At 34.6% G+C, this 16,141-nt stretch overlaps 1 protein-coding gene across 4 annotated transcripts in view; it reads right to left on the reverse strand.

Moving 5' to 3' along the window:
- Positions 1–16,141, reverse strand: part of CEP350 (centrosomal protein 350) — a 160,636-nt gene that overhangs the window by 113,770 nt on the left and 30,725 nt on the right. For 2 of the 4 annotated variants that reach the window (XM_014845276.3, XM_070498074.1), the window contains exons 2-7: positions 15,762–15,847; positions 14,445–14,488; positions 12,335–12,446; positions 11,105–11,264; positions 7,125–7,747; positions 2,519–2,632 (exon numbers count right to left, since the gene is read on the reverse strand). In XM_014845276.3, coding sequence (XP_014700762.3) covers positions 2,519–2,632; positions 7,125–7,747; positions 11,105–11,264; positions 12,335–12,446; positions 14,445–14,488; positions 15,762–15,834 — 1,126 coding nt within the window. In that variant the 5' untranslated portion in view covers positions 15,835–15,847. The remainder of the gene's footprint in view (positions 1–2,518; positions 2,633–7,124; positions 7,748–11,104; positions 11,265–12,334; positions 12,447–14,444; positions 14,489–15,761; positions 15,848–16,141) is intronic. The other 2 variants (XM_070498076.1, XM_070498075.1) reach the window with 1 other exon arrangement.

Consider the following 16,141-nt stretch of genomic DNA (forward strand, 5'->3'; position numbering starts at 1 on the left):
AAATTCCTAAGTAACTGAGATATTCACAAACTTTTACAATAAAACTTTATAAAATACTTAATGTAGTATTCCTAAATTAGGGTTTTTTATGGTTATGCTAGTGAAATATGTCAAGGCATTTCACATATAAATTACTATTCACTAATTTTAAAACTTCAATCTGGGAGAATATACTGACTATACATATAAATTTGAAAATTAACCTCAATTACAGATCTGAATAAATGTACTTTAAAATACATAGAGAACTCTGCATTCTGGGCAAAATCAAAGCAGGTGTGAGTCAAAGGCCCTAAGGCAGAAGCATATTTAGTGTCTAAGAGAGACAGCAAGGAGAGCCAGAGTAAATGAGCAAAGAGAGGAGTAGTAAGAACTAAGGTTAGAGACATAATGGAGGGCCAGAAGAACTTCAGGTTTTACTCAAGAATGAGATGAGACATTTTTGGAAGATTTTGTGCAAAGGACCCATATGATCTAAATTAAATTTTAACAAGCTTACTTTAGCAGCTGTGATAAGAACAGACTCATCAGAAGAAGGGCAGAAGCAAGGAAACCAGTTAGAAGGCTACTGCAGTTATCCAGGCAAGAGACTCACGGTGGCTTGGACCTAGGTAAGTGACAGTAGTGGGGAAAATGGTCTAAATTTTAGATGTATTTCTGACACTATTAGATATAAGGTATGAGAGAAATAGAGGGGTCAGGGATGACTCAAGATTTTGGGCCTAAACAATTAGAAGGAGAGGATTAACTGAGATGGAGAGACTACCAGTAGAGTAAGTTTAAAGGGTGTGTCATGACCCCATTTGCTTAGCTGGCTCGCTCCATTTTGTATATGGTAAGCTTGAGAAACTTATTATATACACAGGGGAGCTGTGGAGTTAGCAACTGGATATAAGAGTCTGAGCTAGGAGAAGTCTGAGCCAGAGACACAAATTTGGGAATCATCAGCAACAAAGAATATTTAAAGCCCTGAGACTAGATGAGCTTGCCTAGTTTGTATGTAGATAAATAAAAAAGAAATTTAAAAAGGAAAAAGAAAAAAAGAGAAAGAGAGGGAAAGAAAAGAGAGAAAGAAAGATAGATCCAAGCACTGAGACCAAGGCATGAGGGAGTCAGGAAAAAAACAACTGAAAAGGAGCAGCTAGACTTAGGAGGAAAACCAAACGCTTATGGTATCCTAGATGTCAAGCGAAGAGTTTCAAGGAAAAAGTGATTAGTCATGTCCAATGTTGCTGAGAGATCAAGTAAGATGACAAATGACAATTACACATTGGACTTTGCAATGTGGAAGTCTTTGATGATCTTGATAACAACAGTCCACAGAGAAGTAGGAGCAAAAACCTAATAGAAACAATTCAAGAGTAAAAGGGAGGAGAAAAATTGGAGACAATGAGTACAACCCAACTTTTTGAAGTTTTGCTATAAATAAAAGGAGAGAAACAAGGCAAAAGCTGAAGAGAGTATGGCCAAAAGAGGGGTTCTTTCACGATGGCTGAGATAACAGCATGTTATCAAACAGTATGTTCATGGACATAACTTCATAGACAGCGAAAACCTGAAGATGCAAAAGAAAGAAAACAGGGCTGAAGAAATGTCCTTAAACACACAAGAGCAAACGGAATCTAAAACACAAGTAGATGGGTTGGTCTTATCTCGGAGCACAGAGTTCACCCACCACAAGACAGAAAGCTGATCCCATAATCTTTGCTGTTAACTATTACATTATACTTCCTCCCCACATGAGGAAAAAATTTCTGAATATAGTATTCCAATAATAATAATAGTAGGAAAACTGGACTGGACAGTTAATGCCACAAAATTTATTAGCAGACTCCCTGTGGGGGCTTACTAAAAACATCTCAGGCTTTAGAGTCAGACAGAGCTGGTTTTGAATCTTGGGTTCAATTTTTAACTACTCTATGCAACTGTGGGAAAACTACTCTTTGATCCTCCATTTCCTCAACTGTAAAAAATACAAAAACCTAAGTACCTAGCATCTTGACCAAAATCATACTAGGTGTTCAATAAATAGTAACATTAGGAGTCTGACCTTCCTATTTCCCTCTTCCAATCTTCCATAAGCTCCTCCTATTTCCAACTGTCTAACATTATTCCCTTCCTATAACGTTCATTTTTCTTTCTGCACTTTGCCCCCATGTTAGTATCGCCTTATGTGCTGCCTGCCAAATTACTAATCATTTCAAACATCTCAGAGATCTAGCAGAAGTCAACTTCAACTAGACTCTGCTAAGTTTCCTTCAAATCAGACAGGCCTGACTGAAAGTCCCTCAGTTTAAAAATAGCCTAGTTTCTGTCTCATCAGCCATGTATGCTAATTTTAACCCTGGAGCAGAGCCTAGAAGCTAAGAGAGCCTTATGACTGAAACCACTACTACTTTAGTATACCATGCAGTTAGAAAAGGGAAATATCTTTAGTTTGGGGACAATTTTATGTTTAAATATTATAAGTTAGCATGCATGATAAAACACTCAAAATCTAAGAAAGCTCTACTCTCACCTGCAAAGTGAAGCGCTAAGTCTCGATACAGTTCTCTACTCATGTTTTGAAACTCAGCCTCCTGCCACACTTTCCCATCAGGTGTTCGAATCTTGGTCTCAGAAGGATTGAAGCCTAATACATACCAACAACAAACATTCTTATCACAGTTACTTTATAAGTTTTGTTTTACTCTGTTTTAAGTGAGATATAATTAACATACTATAAAATTCACTTGTGAATTTCACAACTCAGTGGTTTTTAGTATATTCACAAAGCTTTGCAACTATCATCACTAGCTAATTCCAAAGCACTTCATCACCCTGAAACGAAACCCTGTACCCCTTAGCTGTCACTCCCCACACAACTTTCTCTCTTCCCTGGGAACTACTAATCTATTTTCTATCTTTACGGATTTGCCTATTCTGGTCATTTAATTTATTCATATAAATAGACTCATACAACACATGGCTTTTCATGTCTGGCTGCTTTCACTTAAGCACAATGTTTTCAAAGTTCATCCACCATATAATGTGTATCAAAGCTTTATTACTTTTTACTGCCAAATAACATTCCATTGTATGGAAATACCAACATTTGTTTATCCATTCATCAGCTGATGGACACTTGGGTTGTTTCTACTTTTGGCCTATTATTAATAATGCTGTTATGAACATTTCCTGTACAAGTTTTGCGTGGACACAGGTTCTCAATTCCCTTGGGTATTATACCTAGGAGTGGAACTGCTATGGCAACTATGGTTCTCAGTTTCTGAGGAACTGCCAAAATGTTTTCTAAAGCAGCTGTACCATTTTACACTCTCATCAGCAATGTGCAATGTATGAAGCCTTCAATTTCTCCACATTCTCACCAACACTTGTTATTGTCTGTCTTTTTTATTATGGTCACCCTAGGAGGTGTGTAATGATAGCTCAATGTGGTCTTGATTTGTGTTTCCCTAATAACTAGTGACACTGAGCAGTTTTATAAGCTTTTAAAAGAGGAATGTATAAAATTAGCTACCACATAATGTGTTGACAAATACTCTTTGGAAAAAGTAAGCTTAAGTGAGATAAAGCAATACATATTTGTTCAAAAAGATTAGAAAATAAGAAGCACTAAATTAAATGATAAAAGAATGTCAATCACAAATCATGGATTTCGGAGATACAAACTATCCTTCTCAAGACTAAGAGAGAGACGACACTATTCATTCTTCTTTTCTTTGAAGACAAGCATTATTTACTACCATCACACAGGCAAAATGAACCCAAAACGTGGAAAACAGGTCTTTAAAATATACTTGTTCAGTTTATCAACAAACTTTACACATGTACTATTTCTTAGGAATTATCATCCTAATTTCCTACTTCACATTTATCACTACTCTTTAAGAAATACACTGAACTTGAAATGTTATTTTGAAAAATAATAAAATAATGAATTTGCATGATAACCAGAGTAGTATAAAAAATTATACTTTCAGATGGGCTCAACTTACCAAATAATTGGCAGCCAATAAATATTTGTAAAATTAAAATCAATGTAAAGAATAGGCTGGAGTCAAAAATTGTTAAAATCACTTTAGAGGTGTTAAATAAAACGTACTGGTAAATTAATTACATGTCTAATAGAAAATAATCTATTCAGCTCTTGGGCACAATAGTATAAGCTTAATTTCACCTGACATTTGTGACAAGTGGCACAAAATTATGCCTATATCTATATAAGGAATAAATTTACAAAGTGTTCAGTCTACCACAAGATATAGTTTGTAATAAGAAAGTGAGGCAGTTCTATGAAAATCTCTCTCTCTCTCAACTGTTCTCTTCACCATCACCCCCATTCCATCTCTCTACATTCAAACTTACCATTTTTTCTCCTCTCCTCTTTAGGAAACATGTATCTCTATGGGAGCCTCGCTTTATATTTGCATCTTTATTTGTAAGTTAACTTTAAGAAGCTTTCAATATCTGTTTCAGTTTCTCTTTCTGTCCCCTAGACTTTATTTCCATTCTTTGTCCACTTTCTTACCAGTTGCATTTACTGAATAGAATAAAAAATTTACCGTTCACTTACTTATGTCTAAGACACTGTACTAGGCTCTGAAATAAAATAAAGATGACAAATAAAGGCTCCTAACCTTCATGAGCATTTATACCAGGAAGAAAAAGATGTGCAAACAACTAAGTATAGGACAAGAAAGAATCACATAAACACTGTTTGTGCTCACTACTTCAACTCTTAAAGCAGAATCACAGAACACTTCCTATGTTTCCTTTTAAAAATGACAAACACAAAAACATAAATGAAAAACCAAGGTTCAGAACGGGTTTAGTATGCTAACTGTATAAAAAAAGAAAGAAAATAAACATACACACTCTCTCATTTGTTTGCATATGCAAAAATTATCTCTGAAGGAATACGCAAATCGTTAACACGAGTAACCTCCAGAAAAGGTACCAAGTAGTTGGAGCACAAGACTGATAAGAAGTTTTCTTTCTTTTTTTAAAGATTGGCCCTGAGCAAACATCTGTGGCCAATCTTCCTCTTTCTGTTTCTCCCCAGAGCCCCCCAGACACAGTTGTATACTCTAGCTGTGGGTCCTTCTGGTTCTGCTGTGTGGGACGCCGCCTCAGCATGGCCTGATGAACAGTCCTAGGTCTGCGCCCTGAATCTGAACCAGTGAAACCCCGGGCTGTCAAAGCAGAGGGTGCAAACTCAACCACTTGGCCAGGGGGCAGGCCCTTGATAAGAGGTTTTCAAGGTATGCCCTTTTCATTTTTTGAAGTGTGAACCAAGAGAATTTCTTACATATTCAAACAAATGAAATTAAAATGTCACTTTAGGATACAGTATATTAAAGACGCTTTTAATTTACACTGCCAAAAAGCTGGCATAAAAAAGTTTTTCACTATTGGGAAAAATAAATCCATTGCTCAAGACATTGGAAATCATATTCTGTTATGACTTCTCAAATGCATACTATGTTTCATAAATTCAGCCCCCAAACACTGTATTTACAAAATATTTTAATATGAAAGCTAGGATATTAAAAAATTAGTAAGTAAAAGGAATATGCAAAATCCAGTAACCAACTCAAAGACACTTATATTTAAGATTTTCATGCTGGTTCTTTAGGTTTTTTTTTTTAATCTTTAGATTTTTGTATTATTAAATAAAATATGGATTCAAATTGACCATCTTCACCTTGTCTTGGTGGAATAACTTTTAGTATTTCAGAATTTTGACTTCTAGAATGAAGAAACCTTAAATGTACAATCTGCACTTAAAGGGTCTGACATCAGTACAGCAAAAGTTTTGGATAATCACTATCTCAGAACCAACAAGAACAATCTGACCCCAGTATTTGCTATTTGCTCTGTCAACAATGTGAACAATCACTACATGGTACACATATGACTAGAAGGATGTGAAAGAATTTTATTGATAACACATTAGATCAATCCTGGATAACAGAGCAATTTTTAAGTATTCTAAAGGGAACTGCTCACAATTTTACCACAAATTAGCTAGAATAAAATGCAAATTTTCCATCTTTTATGTAATTCACAATGAATATCACTAGCAAAACATAATAAGCAACACAAAGTAAAACTGATAATTGCTCAAACTGTACAAAGGAAAATTTGTTCTGGAGAAAAAAATGACTGATCACACCTTAGGACTACAAAAAACTATGAAACTGGTCAGGGAAAAATTAGGTAGAAAAATACTAAACAAAATTGACTACAGCCAACACTGTCCTAGTTTGCTAATAACTTAAAATTAACAGAAGAAATAAATCTTGAAAATATTTTGATCTTCATACATTTATCTATAAAGACTGAACTCTGAGTACTATCACAAAAAAAGGCTACAATTATGATGGCAAAAGTTTTAATGATAAAAGTCTAACATAGACTAACCTGATTAATGAATTAACTCTGTTAAAAACTTTACATGGATGACCCTATGATGATAATTTCAGGAACATAAAAATAACAAACTCCTTAAGACCACCATATATAAAAACGTGATTTGGCTAAAAATGAAAATTCTTTCTGAAAAGCATTTTCTCAATGGAAATCTATCAATGTTGGTATAAATCTGATTTAAGTATTTATTTTCTTAAACATGAGGAAAATAACCCTTTGTGTCGAAGGTTAAAATAATGGGATCAGAATGTCACTACCAAAATATTCTGTAACCATATTAACTGGAACTGACTGAATTATCTGTTAAATATTACTTTAGAAAGAACTTCAAGTAACAATCCAAAGGCAGAATAAGAGCAATATTCTTTCAGTTCTCTGAAAATGGTACTAACTCTTATTTTCTCTTTTGTTAAACTTATTAAATGTTCACATAGTTGTTCTCAAACTATAAGAATCTCCTGAGGGAATGTGTTAAAAACTCCAATTCTGGACTCTATCCTCAGAAATTCTAATATAGGTCCAGTGTAGGATCTGCATTTTTAACCGAGACCTTGAATTACTTTCTCATGCATTTGATTTGGGAATCACACTTTGTTCTAAAGATGATCCTCTCTACTCGAATTCATCTAGATAGAAAGGGGGACAAGGAGGCAGGAAGAGAGAGAAAGATAAAAAGACTGATTACAAACCTTTATATGTTGGAGCAGGTGGTGCTGTTGCCACTTTCCTGACTTTTGCTGTCACAGAGCTGTCAACATTAACAACCATTACTGGATGGTCAATATGACCCAGATTCTGGACCTGGCCATTTGTTTCTTCTGAGTGTTCCCACTGTTTCCTAATCCGTTCCTTGAGTTTTTCCAGTTTGACATGATGTTGTCGCCGCTTTAAGATATCTAATCTTTGGGAGTTAGAAGTACTAGCAGAAGATGGAGAAGAGTCAGTTAGCCGTAACACTTTTGGATCAACATCATGGCCCATGTTACTCACAGAAGTCTTCAAATTGTTCTCACTTCCTTTTGCTCTATTAGGCTTTTCTTCCTCAGTTCTCACAGGAGCTGCCATTTTAATCAAACATTCAGAATTTTGCAATGCATCAATTACTGGTCGATCATTTAAAAACCTAACAACTGTATCACTGATGACAGATGATTGGGAGCTCTCAAAATCACAGCAATGTATATTCCATTCTCCTCGATTGCATATCATCTGGTTTCCACTCTCAGGCTTTTCTTCATTAACATCCACACAATATACATGCTTTGACTCTAAATGGCTGGGACTTATATTAGAAGGTGTGCCATGGATTTCCCTATTATTGAAAAAAAAAAAAGCTTTGAATTAAGAGTACAAAAACCAGTCAAACTGAAACCAGTCATACAAACTGAAGGGAAAGCTCTAAGCTAACATTAGAGACTTAAAAAACCTAGAAATTCCCATAGATTGAAAATAACCATTATTAAGGCTCAATGCCCCCGTTATCAAGTTAGATGGCAAATAATCTAAATTATAATCTGCATGTTATAAAATAAGAAATATGCAAAAGATGTGTGGCAAGATTTCCTTAAGAACCTCAGAAAACAGGATTATAATCTGACTTTTGGATATTCATTTGACACCTATTACCAAAATGTATATTTTACTCCTTTATGAAATATTAAGTACTAGGAGAAAAAGTTCTCAAATACTGGCATTTCAATGTATAGCTTCTAAATAATGTATCAAATTAACAAATAGATTGGAAGTAGAAATAAAGTAGAGGTACAATAAATATTTTCCTCCAAATAAATGTGCTTAGTAAAGTTAAAGATCTGTGAACCACAGACCACTTTTTTGGCAGTTTTGAACCATGAAAAGTCTATCTAGAAACCCTGGAATAAGCAAAGAAGACTGGGCGTAGCCAAAGTACATATCACAATGTCCATATTCTCTATTCATAACAGCACTAGCAAAAGTCTTCATTCAGAGACTATTTTTATTTTACAAATCATTCTAATAAGTTATATTTTAGGAACAGGGAAGGTTTATTAAAAGGGAGGGTAATAAAGACAAATAAGCCTCAGCAGAAAGAAGAGCACATGAATCATGAGGAAATACCCAAAAAAACTATAAAAGCAGACATAGCAACAATCTGGATCTACAATGTCTAAAAGAGTAGACACTAGCCATGTAGCTACTGAGCACTTGAAATATGGCTAGTCCAAACTGAGATGTGCTGCAATGTAAATTACATACCAGATTCTAACGATTTAGAACAACAAAAAAGTAAAACATCCTTGTGTGTGTGTGACTATTAAAAATGTTTAAATTACACGAGTGGCTCGTATTAACGGTTCTATTGTATAGCACTGATATAGATGTTTCATATAAAGACATAAAACTCTAAACAGCACAGAATTTCTTAAAGCCATGACTCTGTTACAGCATAACATAGTAATCATATCTATTGAGAGTACATGAGTATGCGCGATTTTCTAAGGAGATAGCCTACAGCTTTCATCAGATTCTCCTTGAGGTCCACAACGCAAAAACATTAGATCCTGTTCTGAGCGGTTGACTATTAAACATGGTTAGGGCTGAGAACTGAGTTTGCAGCTCCCGCTATAGATCAAGACTAAATGTCATTATTTTCACTGTCTTGATCAGACTGCAACAATTCACAGTTAAAATCATTTAGGTCTAAAGTTAGCACACAGAGAAAATAAAATAAAGCATAAAACGGTAAGTTACATATCACGCCTCAATCTTAAAAAGAGAAGGACAACTGACCAAAAGAAAAAGGAAAGTAACTTGACAGTCTTTCTTTCATTCATGCACTCATTAAATATTTACTGAGTTCATGTAAGGTGTTCACTATCCAATTCTTTCAATTTTCTGTAAATGTGAAAATTTTCATAATAAAATAATGGGGAAAAATACTTATGAAATATTTAGTAGATGACAGGCATTAAAAAATACTTTGAGAATAAGACAGATTTACAGCCTTACATAAACTAATATAATGGGTAGATATGGAATCAAAATAGAATGCAACATGAAGATGCGCTGCTAGAGGAAGTGATGTGTATTATGGGAGCACAGAGGAAGAATTAAACAGGCTGGGGGAATGCAGCAGAGTAGAAACAGATCTGGCAATGTTTTGTACTGAAGGTGATAAAAGATGAATTTTAAGTCATGAATGGAGTTGGCCAGGTGAAGGGCATTCTATTCACAGCTATCCTATGGGTAATTTTTCCTTTTCTTAAAAGATATATAGTTTACACAATTTTAAATATCAGGCTTTATTCTTTGCATGAAGAACACCAGAATATAAATAGTAATTTAGTTTCAATTCTGATAATGCTTATGTTTCTAGGCAAGTTGTTTAATATATGTGTGGTTAAAGATTCTGAACTCTGATTATTTTTCAAATTTTTCCCTTCTCCTTTTTCTAAACTATGAACTTTTACACAGATTAAGTCCCTGGTAGTCTCTATGTTTTTTCATGTTTTTTTTTTTGCCGAGGAAGATTCACCTGAGCTAGCATCCGCTGCCCATCTTCCTCTTTTTTCTTTTTGCACGTGAGCCGTCATCACAGCCTGACCACTGACAGACAAGTAGTGTAGGCCCATGCCCAGGGAACCAAATCTGGGCCGCTGAAGCAGAGTGCACCAGGCTTAACCACTAGGTCACCAGGGTTGGCCCATTCTTTCATCATTTTTATCACTTCAACACTAGTGACAACTCTCAAATTTATATTCCCAGTCCTGACCTTTCTGCACACATTCCTACTCAAATTTTCAAATGCCTACTGAATATTTTCACTTACATATTTCAAAATTGCATTACATTTACCATATTGAAAACTGAACTCATAATCAACCTCCATCTCTCAAATTCCTCATCTCAAATTTAAGAGTACAAACATATACCCAGTACTATCAAGCACCATCAGGAAACTCCTTGATTTACTGATTCACACTTAACACTAAAAATGTTTATAAATGTAACAAAGAAATATGAGGTCCAGTGTTTATTACTTATTACTATTTGCTACACTAAGAGCTTTAACACATTTATATCATTAGTAAAATGTCCCACAGATACCAAATTCTATAATTTTATCTGTTGAATATCCTAAATTATCAGCTAACAAAAATGTAAAGCATTTGATATTACCCATACCATCAAAATTCATACACCAATCCTGAACATCTGACTGAGTAGGTTGCTGAAAGGAGCCACCGGCAACCAAGTAAAACAATAAACCAACTCGCATTCTCAAGAACAGAGAAATTTTAGGTAACTGATTAATGCTACCAAAAAATAATAAGAAAAAAACTACACTATACAAAGTTTATTATGCAGAACACCCAATCTGAGATATTAAGGGGAAAAAAGCCACAATTCCAGAGACTGAATAATTTGTCTGTAGTAAACATATACATTAAAATGGTGGTGGCCTGGGGTAAATATTACTACTTCTCCTCCCCAAATATTTAATCTGTAAAAGAGTAGAAAGTCAGTATTTCATAATATAAAAGATTTTTGCTTTATCTTTTTGGAAAATGAAAATGGTAACAATACTAGAGCCAGAGGACTATGAAAAACTCAGAAAACAAACTATAACCTTACTGTAAATATTACAGGCTAACTCTACTTGACAACTTTTTCTTTTGTAAACACTAACCTGTAAGAAACCAAAGGTTCACGAAATTCCACACGATTATTTTTCTTTACATTACTCTCCAGGGTGGTAGCTCTAAGAGGACTACGAGATTTCTCTTTCCGTGATTTAGAAGATTTGGAGGTTGGAACATTAACCCAGGAATCATCCAGGTATCTACCATCTGAAGGAAAAGGAAATTTGTGAGAACATGCGATATAAAATGAAACTGTCTCTGAATTTGGCTAGCCTCTAAGGAAATAACTTTGGTATCTATTATTTCTGGCATCTCTAGTTGGATATTATATAAGTAGTTGGAAAACATTCAGGTTAAAATATTACAGTAACTCAATCTATAGAAAATAAGACCGTAGTCTGAGCAAACAATGCAAAATAAAATTCTACATATAAAATTCCTTTTTGTCAAAGGCTCTCACTCAAAAAAAATATCAGATAAAACCCAACAGACTTACAGGTTTTAGTCCATTATTTAAGAAACCACAGAATTAAATATATAAAAGATAACCAAAGAAAATATTTGCATTGTGTCAATTTATGATAGTATCCGTAAGACAGACATTCCATTTATGATTTTAAACCCCAAGAAAAATATATAAACCTTAATAAGTCAACTAAATTTCAAAGTGATATAATGTAAGTGTGAATTAAAAAAAGAAAAAGACATATATAACCCCAAAGGCTCAAAATCAAATTCTTATCACTAAAAACAAATGAAAACTCACTGTCAAAGGTAATGTAGTGGTGCTAAGGTCCTGATCAAAAGATGGTGAAAACATCATCTACAGTTACTGAATACGAGGCTGCTTCATAATGCTCAGTATCAAAGGGAAAAAACTAAATGCTGGGGCCGGCCCAGTGGCACAGGAGTTAGGTTCGCACATTTTGCTTCAGCTGCCCAGGGTTCACCGGTTCAGATCCCGGGTGCAGACATGGCACCACTTGGCATGCCATGCTGTGGTAGGCGTTCCACATATAAAGTAGAGGAAGATGGGCAGAGACGTTCACTCAGGACCAGTCTTCCTCAGCAAAAAGAGGAGGACTGGCAGCAGCTGGCTCAGTGCTAACCTTCCTCAAAAAAAGAAAAAAACTAAACTAAATGCTAATGAAGTATGGTCTCCGACAAAAGAGTAAGCAGATACATGGGACTGTAAGAAGAAATTAAACTGAAACAAAATTAACACAAAAAACTTATATTCAATATATTTATATCTTTGGAAATAACCTCATACATACCTTTCCTACTTATTTTTCGGGTAGCACTTGCAGATTTCTTGGTATCCATGACAGAATCAAACACAGCTGTACTTGTAGGGGCTACTTCTAATTTGTTTTCAATGTGTCTCAGCTAAAGTTGAAACACCATCACAACAAACAGGTTAATTCTATAAATAAACCAGCTACCATTGATTTACATAGTTATTTAAAACTACATTGTCCACTACCTTCCTCCAAAGTAGAAAAAACTCAGGAACGCTTTATTTTAATGGAACAAAATACTTTTTTCATTATTTACTACTTCAGCTAGGCTAACAACTGGCACAATGCTGCCCAAGTTTGGACAAGAAAATTAAAAAGATTCTGAAGAACATTAGAGTTCCTATTTGCCTTGTTGACTTTTTTTTAATTGTTGAGTTTTTTAAGCAGTAAATTTTCTGACATTATATGTTGCATATCATTATGCTATACCTTGTGCACTTTACTTGCAAAAGTGAGGAAAGAATGATTCAGCTGGACTAAAATTTAGGGCTATTCAAACAGCCACAGCTTTTTATAGTCTTATGTCTATAAAATAAGTTTCACAATAAGGACAAAATTAACAAGATAGAAACCAGGTTTCCATACACTTTACAACGTAAGTCAACTTTTGGTAAAACTACCAAAGTTCTCAATGATTTTAAAAGCATTTTCCCCTAAATAGTAGAGTATCACATGCTTACAGAAGAATACAGAAAAAATTTAAAAAAAAATGAAATTAAAATTATCAAAATTCTAGCACATAGAGATAAAAACTTTCTGTAAAATTCTGATTTATCTTCTTTCAGATTTTTGCAGGGCAATGTACTCACAAAATTGGAAAAAGCCTTTATATACTAATACTTCTCTATCAGGCTTTTCCCCCCATTTATATTATGAGCCCCTTATCATTTTTAAAAACCCAATAATTTTGAAAAACAACTATTAACAATTCATCTCTAAATTAGTTTAGTTCTAAATTACACTGGGGGATAAAAACCATTCCTACATTATCTATAATGCTCATGTCAAAGAGAGAGAATATATGTTGTTGTATTCAGCGGGCCAAAATTTGACCCTGCATTATGACCAAATCTAGGCCATAGTACCTTTTCCAGACTGATTTTCAAACCAGTTCAAAAGATTAGGGGACAGAAAATACTATACTCAGACAGTAAAGAAATAAGTGATTCAAATTCACGTAGAATATAAAAGAAAACAAAAAAAGGACATATTAGAAGAATAATTTGCCCAGAGAGCAAATGAAAAAGAAAAGAAAAAGGAAAGGGTCTCCCTTTGAAGGGACTATGCAGCACTTGCCAAATTTAGTTTCCTAAACTCCAGACAGGAGTGGACAGAACACAAATGAGAGCAAGTTGCCCATAGTCATTCTTCTTCAGTAGTGCTGAGAGAAAAAAGTCTGTTATTGCCGCTAAAAAGAAGAGATAACTCACAGTCCATTCAAGGAGAAGCTGCTCCTTTCATTTCCTGTCTTCTCTAAGGCTTTTACACAGCCCCACCTTCACAAATTCATTCTCTATGTTTTAAATCTTCATTTCAAAATACCAAATGAGCAAATTTATTAAAGGAGAAGGACTAGCACAAAGTATTTTAACACTTCATATGTCATATTGTTAATACTCCTGATAGACAAAGCAGTGTCTTGATTATTCCTTTACTATTTAATAATTGTCATTAATGTTCATTTTGTAATATGTTGTATACAACTTCTTACCAAAATCTTTGACTTTATTTTCCTACCAAAAAAGCACTACAGATGGGCCAGCCTGGTGGCGTAGATGTTAAGTTCATGCCCTCCACTTCAGTGGCCCAAGATTCACAGGTTTGGATCCAGGACACAGACCTACACATCACTTATGAAGCCATGCTGTGGAGGCATCCCAGATATAAAGTAGAGGAAGATGGGCACAGATGTTAGCTCAGGGCCAATCTTGCTCAGTAAAAAGAGGAGTATTGGCAGTGGATATTAGCTCAGGGCTAATCTTCCTCAAAAGAAAAAAGCACTAGAGAAAAAATTTTAATCTATTCACTCATAACAGGAAATCAATTTTAAACCAGAAAGAAATAAATGGAAACTATAACTACTTACAGCAGCCTTGGTCTGAGAAAGTGCATCCCACGATGTGGTTATATCTGTTGGGGAACATTGATATTTACTGAATTAAAATCTCTGAAGTGGACCTCAGAATCTGCATTTTAATAAGCTTCCAAAATGCACTCAAAAGTTTGAGAACCACTTCATTAGGCAGAACTACTCCACAGCAAGTGTTTTATTATGTTGAGTCAAAACATGGTTCTTCTCCATTCCTATAAAGCTGAGCTTCTCGATATATGGTATAGTATTATATTAGACACTGATCCCCTTAGTCATTAGGACAGCTGCACTAACACCTGCATCAACACCCTCATTAGACATCTCCAACATTAAGCAGTATTCTCAGTTTACCCCAATGAGCTGAACAAATAGAAAATTTTGTGTTGTACTGTATTTCACATTATGATGTGAAAAGATTAAAAACTACTCCAGACTTTGATCTACCAGTAGAAACAAAGGTAAAATCTATTTAGTCTTTAAAATAATAGCCCTTCAAGCAGTATAAGGCCACATTATTTCCCTTGAGTCATCCTTCTCTGGAATATTTTCATTTCCTTCAAATGCTCCTTATGTGACATGATTTCCAGATTCCTCACAAACCCATTAATCATCCTACAGATGTATTTCAGTTTGTCAATGTCCCTCAAAAAATAGTATGCCCTAAATTAAAGTTACTGCCAATGTATCATTTTAAAAAAGAGTTCAGGAGCCGGCCCAGTGGCACAGTGGTTAAGTTCACACACTCCGCTTCGGCAGCCTGGGGTTCACAGGTTTGGATCCTGAGTGCAGATATATGCACTGCTTATCGAGACATGCTGTGACAGGTGTCCCACATATAAAATAGAGGAAGATGGGCACAAATGTTGGCTCAGGGCCAATCTTCCTCAGCAAAAAGAGGATTGGCGACTGAAGTTAGCTCTGAGCTAATCTTCCTCATCAAAGAAAAAAAAAGAGTTCAATGAGACTACTACTTGTTTTCTGTGCACTATAGGTCTATAACTATATTAAGAGCTATATTATACCATTTGTGGACATTAAGTCAGAATGTCTAAGAAACTGTATAAAACTAATTTTGCATATACTGATTCTTTTTTTAAAAAGGATTTTCTCCTTTACAAAACAGTTTACCATAGGATGTCTTTGAAGGTGACGTAACATATATTTAAAACAAGATTAAATTTTTTAAGTTATTTATCTACTTTTCATAAATCAAAGCATATGCATAATTTTCATTTATTGATTAGCCCAGAATTTTTTACACATGACCTAAACAAGTGATTAAGTTCCAGTTTAAAAAAAAACCAATCATACCTTGAACAGTATCCTTGCTTGGAGAGTTCCTTGTATTTGGTAAAGGCACCTCTTTTGATTTGCTGCTCCTCATCTTGCCAATTTACCTGCAATCACATCATCAGCATTCACTAAGCATCAATATTATACTAGTAAAGAAAATGCCCTGACTTATCCTGCCTTTCAAGAAAGTCAGAAAAGAATTTAACCATCTTTAAAACTTATCTTTATACCCTCTTAAGAGTTCCTGATAAGCTAATAACTATTTTTTCTTGGAAAATTAAACCATTAAAAATTTATATCATGATGAAAAATCTATATCTGATGAAGATATGGAGAAACTGGAACTCTTGTGCACTGTTTGCAGGAATGTAAAGTAGTACAGCCGTTGTGGAAAACAG

Source organism: Equus asinus, chromosome 25 (genome assembly GCF_041296235.1).
Source record: "Equus asinus isolate D_3611 breed Donkey chromosome 25, EquAss-T2T_v2, whole genome shotgun sequence".
In the NCBI taxonomy this organism is placed as follows: Eukaryota; Metazoa; Chordata; class Mammalia; order Perissodactyla; family Equidae; genus Equus; species Equus asinus.